This window comes from Cucurbita maxima, unplaced genomic scaffold, assembly GCF_002738345.1.
Source record: "Cucurbita maxima cultivar Rimu unplaced genomic scaffold, Cmax_1.0 Cma_Scf00045, whole genome shotgun sequence".
Lineage (NCBI taxonomy): Eukaryota > Viridiplantae > Streptophyta > Magnoliopsida > Cucurbitales > Cucurbitaceae > Cucurbita > Cucurbita maxima.
The window spans coordinates 611,278-620,485 of NW_019272061.1; the positions used below are offsets into that span (position 1 = coordinate 611,278).

The window sequence follows — 9,208 nt, forward strand, 5'->3', positions numbered from 1 at the left end:
AGATATTGTTTTCTTTGAGATTTCCCTTTCGAGTTTCCCTCAAGATTTTAAAATATGTCTATTAGGGAGAGGTTTTCACGCCCTTATAACAGGTGTTTCTTTCTCATCTCTAACCAATGTGGGACCCCCCAATCCACCCCCCTTCAGGGCCCAGCATCCTCGCTGACACTCGTTCCCTTCTTCAATCGATGTAGGACCCCCGCAATCTACCCCTTTTGGTGCCCAGCGTCCTTGCTGGCACACCGCCTCGTGTCCACCACCTTTAGCGCTCAGCCTCCTCTCCGGCAGATCGCCTGGTGTATGACTCTAATACCATTAGTAACGCCCCAAGCCAACAACTAATAGATATAATCCTCTTTAGACTTTCCCTTTCAGGCTTACATCAATTGAAGAAGGGAACAAGTGTCAACGAGGACGTTGGGTCCCGAAGGAGGTGGATTGTGAAATCTCACATCGGTAGGCTAGGAGAACGAAACATCCTTTATAAGGGTGTGAAAACCTCTCCCTAGCAGATGCGTTTTAAAAACATTGAGAGGAAGTCCAAAAGTGAAAGCTCGAAGAGAACAATATCTGCTAGCGATGAGCTTGGGTCATTACAAACATATTCTCAAAATTTCAAGAATTCAAGATGATAATTGAAGGAGAAGTAGGAATGCAAATTCGTTGGCTACACTCAGATAATGACGAAGAACATACATCATATGAATTCAATCGATACAATTGTAGGATATGTCATCAATTTATATGAGTTAACACACCACAATAAAACGATGTAATATAGAGAAAGCATCCATGTAACCATTCAGATTTTTCCATTTTTTTCTTATTTTGTTAAGATTTTATTTTTATTTTTATAAATGACAGGACATTATGTTGTAGAATTTATTCTCGCTGGAAAATATGCATGATTTCCGTCGAGACAATTATTACCTTAATGAAAAAACGTTTTGAGACCTTTTATATTCCTATGCCCAACATTCACTTCATTTAAAAATGATTTTTTTTCTCCAAACTCACCTTTTGTGTCCGAGTGTGTCAAAGAGAACGGGAACCGAGGATGTTTGAAAGGAAATTGTGTGGGTTGGTTTGTTGGTTTTCGGTGAGTTCTCGAAATCGGTGGGGTTGCTAATCCAAAGTGAGAATCGAGTGGAAGTAAGCATCAACGTAGGGATCACTGCGTCGAAGAAGGCAGGCCGTCGAAATCGAAGAAGGAGGATGCTACATGACTGTCATTGGAAACGGAGAAGACTATGTCGTCGTCGTCGGCAACGCATCTTCGATTAGGGTTTTTGAGGCCTTCCGGGTAAGGAAGACGAAGGAATTGGGTCAGGTTACTTCGACCTCTAACCCAACCCACAGTCGAACGCGGGCCACGCTCGTTTTGGTCCAATACGTACCCCGCGGCAGCTTGGCTCGCACTGGTTAAGCAGCTCGACTCCAATTTTCTCGGTTCGTCGGCTGCGACTCGTTGACTCGGTTGTCTGCTCTGTGGCTCGACTTAGCGGTTTGATACCCAAAATATATCGTTTTCTAGGTTTTCAGCCCTTCCGAAGCCGTTTTCGCCCTTTATTTTTTTTGCATTATGAGGTCAGTAGGGTCCTTAATAACCAAAACAGATTGTGTTAGGGTTTTCCTTTGATCACTAACATGAGGTTTGGCTAGAGTACGTTATGAAAGGTTCTTAAATATATTATGTGGTTCTTATAGGATGTAATGCCATTGAAATTAGCTTGTTGTGAGTAACTTCAGTCAAGGCCATCGAGGTAAGTGACTTTACTGTTGGAGTTAGCTTATTACGTATTGTATGATGGTGCATGCCCTATGGCCCCTGCATGCACCATATTTTATGTGATATAACAATGTGATGTATGGATTATGTTGACTATTGATTGCTTACGTTATGAAAAGTTATGGTTGATCTGCTAGTATTATATGTAATGAAAGTGATGAATGTTAACATGTGTACACTTAGCATGATAAAGTTATGTTATGAAATGTTTATGGAATTGGAACGTATTTTCATGTTTTGTAACATGTCATGTAATATAAGAAACGTATATGTAATGTTAGCAATGCGTATGTAATGCCATGCTTGGTACGTTAAGGGACCTCATGCATATATGTGTGTCACTTGCATCGAGATATTTTCCCTTTATGTCATGAAGGAAATACGATATTAATGTTCGCCATGATATCATGCGGGTCTTTTCTGTTCTGTGGTATCCAGCGACGTGTAATACGTTGTGCCCGACCAAGCCAAGTCTAGGGAGTACGTATACGAGCCTGCCTGGTTGTGCCCGACCATGTAAAGTTTACGAAAAGTTAGGTCTCACTCATATGTTGCATGTGTTGGCATTTCTATCCCCAACAGTCGGGTGCCTTATTGAGTAATTTATAAAATATTCAAGTTACGTGTTACGTACATTTTTCAAGTAAAGGCAAGACACCAATATACGGCGGACGGTGAAGCTAAGGACACCATAGAAGTTGAAGAGGGGGCATTATTAATAGTTTAAGAAAATTAGGAGCGTTACAATTGACTTTGTCAAAACATGCTACAAGTAAATAATGTTTCACTATGTGAATTATTGCCCACGTGATCAACAAGTTTTCCAAACCAAGGTTAATTTTCATGTCACCATTTGATACTCTATTTTTTTTTTTTTTTTTTTTTAATGGAAAAAAGGACTCGAATTCAATGTTATGATATGTATACAGTAATGACTCTAAATTAAGTAGAAAATTTGAAGTCGTTACATTGGAGTTGTTGGAGAGGTATAGGCACGAGCAAGTAGCTCTAATTCCTCCTCTCCTTGCTCGGGTAATGAGTGTTTTCCTCATAACTAAATGTTGAAGAGTGAACTCGAGTGACCACAACACAAGATGAATGATAACAGTAGCATGACGCTTGTAGCATAGTCTCATTAGACTTACAAACTGTGTGCACCAATTACGAAATGACGAGAATGAAGAAGAAATAAAAGGAGTTGACACGAGTCAAGTTGGGTTTAGTTTGGTCACATTGCTCGGTTGGTCTAGTTCGCTCGATTAAGGATTTATTCATGTTAATCATGTGAATGATGAATTGTTGTTATTGGATGAAATTAATTAAAAATTTAATATAAATAAGGTAAGCTTAGTTTATTATTATTTTATTTATTTTTTTAGTATGGTAAGTTGTTGNATGAATTCAGGAGCAACCAAATAAAATATAAGATTACCTAACCCTAGATTAATCACAGAATCACGCTCGATTAAATTATGAGTATCGAGGAATGAGCCTTGATTTATGTAATATTTTAATTTTTACTTGAATAATGGTGTCTGGAGAGAATAGTCATCCAGTTCTGTACACATTAGATACTATATGTTGAGGTAGGTGCAGCACCTATGGTGTGTTGCCAACTAACCAATATTATGCTCTTTATCTTTTAGTATTCTACCACACTGCCACCGTAAATGCTAAGCTTGGAATACCTAATTTTTAACAGAAATATTTGAATGTGGGTGTAATTCATCAGTATGAATAAGTTCTTATATTCTATTATTATTAGATACGAATACATGATGAATTTAAGATAGGATAACTAAAAAAAATTAGAAAAATCGGTGGCAGCAAAAGTGGGGCGACAAGAGTCAATAAATGGATTTAAGATACATTTTTTAAGTGATATAAATATATTAAACTTATACACCGACAATGTTTCAGCAGAAACAATTAAAAAAAGAAAAAAACAAGAGTCAATAAATGATTTTATAAAATAAGGAGAGGGATTTCTTACTCTATCTGGGTTTTTAAAAATATTTTTAACCATCTAAGATAGATCTGAAAACAATGTGTTATAGAAAAAAAAGAAGAAAGAAAAGGCATTGGTATAGTGAATGGCCTAATATTGGAGTGTGGGGAAACTGGGGGTAGCAGTGTCAAGGTTTTTCATAAAAGAAAGTGGGACCCTATTTCCCCCCTCTTGTCGCAGTACCCTCACATGCCACCATTTAAGCCTCCTTCCCCTAATTTTGCCTATTTTCTACCCCATAAATATCAAATTTTCTTAACCTCTCCCCATTCAGTTGTCGTCTGGTCTACCCAATTATTTGGTCTTCTTTCTTTCTTTTCCCTGCCTACTCCAACCCTTATAAACCAAAAAACGTCTTTGGGAAAATTAAGAATGTTTTGGTATGTCATTTACATTTTGAATCCGTTAAAAGCTAGTTAAACATATCTAAGTAATATTGCATATATGTGTACTACGTGATAATTACAAGTAGATTTGGATGCCATCATTGTCCACATAGCTTCTGGAACAAGATTGTTGCAATTTAATAAGTAAACTCATTATTGAATACTATAGTATTAATGAGAATATTTTATGATATTGATGTTTATGATGTTGCATCTTGGATTTAAAATTGATGTGTTTATATTTGTGTGAGATCTCATGTATTATTAAATTTATATAAATATTCATGTTTGATATATTCACATTCCCTTCAATCTATCACTCTTTCATGGTCTCCATAAATCGTCCTTAAATTTTAGTTGGAAGCTAAATCAAAACTAAATTGGTAGGCTCATAGAAAAAACGTATTTATTATGAATTATTTAACAAGAACATGACAAAAGCACAACTTTTATTCATCAATTACGTAGACATTTTATCCTTTTTTTTTTTCAGTTATATATAATGTGTGTATGTATGTGTACATGTATATGATATTTATCCAAAACTTAAAAAAAATCCATCCCAATCTAGAACTTGAGTCCTCCATGTAAAGAAACTAACCAAAAAGTTATATTGTTATATTAGCATGAAGATTGATGATCATTAGAATGGAGCTTGATGATGAAATCAAATTAGATTAGCAATGGTGAGTTAAGAGCAGTGAGTTTGAGTTTAAAGTTGTTAGGAATTATTAGGCATGAACTGTAAAATTTGAAGTGTACCACCAAATCAAATCCAGCTGACGAATCCTATGACCTTCAGCTCAATTTATAAAACCCACTCCCTCAACTGTGCTTCCAGCTCCCTTCTCACACTCCTCTCTTTCACTTGCTCCAATGCTTCCCTCTCCCCCATTTTCCGCTCGCCTTCTTCTCCTTTCACTGCTGCTTCTCTTCTGCAATGGAGTCCATTCCAAATCTAAATCTCCCTCTTCCCCTGTTTCTCCCAAAATTGGACAGGGCTACCGTTTAATCTCTGTTAAACAAACCCCCGATGGTGCTCTGTTGGGTCGCCTTCAAGTTAAGCAACCCAACAAGATTTATGGCCCCGATATCCCTTACTTACAGCTCTTTGTCAAGTATGTTCATTTTCATTTTATGTTCTGTTTTTTACCTTACATTCTCTGCATTTCCTCCATTTTTCTGATTTTGGGTTTCTTTTGAAGGCATGAGACAAACGACCGCTTGAGGGTTCACATCACCGACGCGGAGAAGCAGAGATGGGAGGTGCCGTACAATCTCCTACCGAGAGAGCAGCCGCCGGTGTCGAAACAGACCATCGGAAAATCGACAGAAAACTCCATTACAGGGTCGGAGTACGTCGGCAGTAAACTACTCTTCAGCTACAAATCGAACCCATTTTCGTTCGTGGTGAAAAGGAAATCAAACGGGGAAATCCTTTTCGATTCGAGCTGTTCTGAATCAGACCCATATAGCAGTTTGGTGTTTAAAGATCAATATCTTGAGATTTCGACGAAACTACCGGAAGAGGCTTCGCTGTACGGGCTAGGGGAGAACACGCAGCCGCATGGGATTAAACTGTACCCGAACGAGCCTTACACTCTGTACACAACGGATGTGTCGGCCATAAATCTAAACATGGACCTTTATGGGTCTCACCCGGTGTACATGGACCTGAGAAATGAAGGGGGGAAGGCGTCGGCACATGCGGTGCTGCTGCTGAATAGCAATGGGATGGATGTGTTTTACAGAGGGAAGTCTTTGACGTACAAGATCATTGGAGGGGTTTTGGATTTTTACTTCTTTTCTGGACCTTCACCACTTGACGTTGTTCAACAGTACACTTCACTCATCGGCAAACCTGCTCCCATGCCTTACTGGGCCTTCGGTATCATTCTACTTCAATCTCTGTGTTGTCAATGTTTTTTAAAGCTATTTTCTTCAAACTAACTGATTTTTCATATCCTAAGTTTGTTGTCTGATGTTCTGGTTAAATAATTTAATGAAAATTGAATGCAAGAACTAATTATTATATTAGAACATGACTTAATCAGATAACTGGTCAAGACCCATGATTTAAAATTGGTTGAACCTTCAAACCTTCATCCTTAAATTAAGGGAAAAGGTTGTTTTTGCTCTCTAATGTGTCTTTTTCTTGGAGGGAGGATATCTATATATCTATATATATACACATTTTCTTTCCTTGTATGATGTTAGGTAGGTGTTGGGTGGTCCATTGGACAAGCTTTTTAAGTGTATTCAAGTCTCATTTACTTATTTTTGCTTTTTGGATCAACCTTTAGATCCAAAGGATATTATATTTCATCATAAAGTATATATTTTTAAAAAATGAAAAATTTAATTTCCAGCCTTTTGTATAAAGTTGAGGCCCTACGTGTTTTCATGATTTTGCCTTTCCACTATTTTCCTAATCAATTATTGATATCTTCATAACTTGTAATGAAATATGTTCTGTTGGTATGTGTAGGATTTCACCAATGTAGATGGGGTTACCATAACTTATCTGTTGTTGAGGATGTTGTTGAGAATTATAAAAAGGCTAAAATTCCTCTCGACGTTATTTGGAACGATGACGATCACATGGAAGGACACAAGGATTTCACTCTCAACCCGGTTAATTATCCACGTCAGAAGCTTCTAGCTTTCCTAGACAAGATACATAGTATTGGCATGAAGTATATTGTGATTATCGACCCGGGCATTGCTGTTAATTCTAGTTATGGCGTGCATCAAAGAGGTATGGAAAAAGACGTTTTCATTAAGTACGAGGGTGAACCATACTTGGCTCAAGTTTGGCCTGGCGCTGTGAACTTCCCTGACTACCTTAATCCCCAAACTGTTTCGTGGTGGATCGATGAGGTCCATCGCTTCCATGAACTCGTCCCTGTTGATGGCTTATGGATTGATATGAATGAAGCCTCAAACTTCTGCTCAGGATTGTGCAAAATTCCTAAAGGGAAAAAGTGTCCTAGTGGAACTGGACCTGGTTGGATTTGCTGCTTGGACTGCAAGAACATTACAAAAACAAGATGGGATGATCCACCCTACAAGATAAACGCTTCAGGATTGCAGGTGCCCATAGGCTTCAAAACCATTGCAACCAGTGCAGTTCACTACAATGGTGTTCTTGAGTACGACGCTCATAGTCTCTACGGCTTCTCTCAATCCATCGCAACGCACAAAGCCCTTCTCAGCCTGGAGGGAAAGAGGCCTTTTATCCTTTCCCGCTCCACATTTGTCGGTTCGGGCAAATATGCAGCTCATTGGACTGGCGATAACAAGGGAACATGGAATGACTTGAAGTACTCTATTCCTACCATGCTTAATTTTGGTATATTTGGAGTGCCAATGGTTGGTTCTGATATATGTGGGTTCTATCCAGCGCCCACCGAAGAACTATGCAACCGTTGGATCGAACTTGGCGCGTTCTATCCATTCTCGAGGGATCATGCCAATTTCTATTCCCCAAGACAGGAGCTTTATCAGTGGGAATCGGTTGCGAAATCTGCCCGAAATGCACTTGGGATGAGGTATAAGCTCTTACCGTATCTATATACCTTGAACTACGAAGCTCATAATACCGGAGCGCCAATTGCTCGACCGCTGTTCTTCTCATTCCCAGATCTTAAGGAGTGTTATAATGTGAGCACTCAATTTTTGCTTGGGAGCAGTGTTTTGGTATCCCCTGTTCTTGATAAGGCAAAGACCAAAGTGAGTGCAATGTTTCCTCCAGGCACTTGGTACAGCTTGTTTGATATGAGGCAAACTATAGTCGTAAAAGAAGTTCAATCTCTGTCTCTTCCTGCACCATTGCATGTTATTAATGTGCATTTGTATCAAAACACCATTCTGCCAATGCAGCAAGGTGGATTGATTTCGAAGGAAGCTCGTAAAACTCCATTCACTTTCATCGTGGCCTTCCCTGCCGATGAAAGCAAAGGAGAGGCCAAGGGAACACTGTTCCTCGATGACGATGAACGTCCAGAGATTAATCTTGGGGACGGTCTATCAACGTACATTGAACTTTACGCAACTGTCAGCAATGGGAGTGTTAAAGTATGGTCTGCAGTTCAAGAAAGCAAATTTGCTCTCGAAAAGGGTTGGATCGTTGAGAAACTTATCGTATTGGGATTAGATGCAAGCAAGCTGGCGAACTCCCTCGAGATCAACGGAGAAGCTGTTGCGGAAGGTTCGGGTATTGAGTTTTATGCATTGGAGCAAAGTTATCAGCTGGATAAACTAGAAGATGGAGGGGACAAGAGGAAAACTGCGATGGTAGAAGTTAAGGGATTGTCTTTGGCAGTTGGTAAGAACTTTGAAGTCTCCTGGAAAATGGGATAGAAGGTCGAGAGGTAGTTCTCTACTCTAGTTTGTCTGATTCAACGGCTTTTTTGCTTTCATAATTCTCCTTTACTTTGTTTTCAATTGGTTGGTGGCTTCTGTTTTTGTTTCCTCCTGCTTTTATGGAAAAGAGATGAGCTAAAGCATATCTTCATCCTTATCCATGGGAACAAGCCTTGTACTTCTTGTGTTCATCGTTTATTTAGTTTGAGAATAAAAGTAGTGTACAACGTTGAGATGCTTGAAGAGTGCTTAGAACACATCATGCATAGATGATGCAAAATAAAAGTACAATAATACTAAGTTCATGACATTATAACATCTAAAAATAGATACCAATCTAGTCAGGCCTTTTATAGCCTCATAGCTCGTGCACACGTTCACCTCCACCGTTTTATCTAGGCCTCATCTAAAAAAAGAATTGAAGTACCATGAATGAGTATAAAAATAATAATTCATTCTTAATTCTTATGTTTTATGTTAACGGTTCATTGGTTTGTTTAGTGTCTTAATCATACTTAGGAGTTCGCTTCTAAGTTATAGACTTTTCTTAGACTATACCATAGGTTTACTTAGTTCACTTAAGCTCAACTTAGGGCCATGGTACGAAAATTAAAATTCTCTTTTCTTAGTCTTAATTGGGTTGTTGGTCTTCGTGATTCA

At 38.6% G+C, this 9,208-nt stretch overlaps 1 protein-coding gene across 1 annotated transcript; it reads left to right on the forward strand.

Annotated features, from left to right (window-relative positions):
* Positions 1 to 4,899: 4,899 nt before the first annotated feature.
* LOC111470442 (alpha-xylosidase 1-like) lies at positions 4,900 to 8,791 on the forward strand. The gene is made up of 3 exons (XM_023115986.1): positions 4,900 to 5,301; positions 5,389 to 6,071; positions 6,672 to 8,791. Exons 1-3 carry the CDS (start codon positions 5,060 to 5,062, stop codon positions 8,543 to 8,545), a joined length of 2,799 nt encoding a protein of 932 aa, XP_022971754.1. The 5' UTR covers positions 4,900 to 5,059; the 3' UTR covers positions 8,546 to 8,791.
* The last annotated feature ends 417 nt before the right edge of the window (positions 8,792 to 9,208 follow it).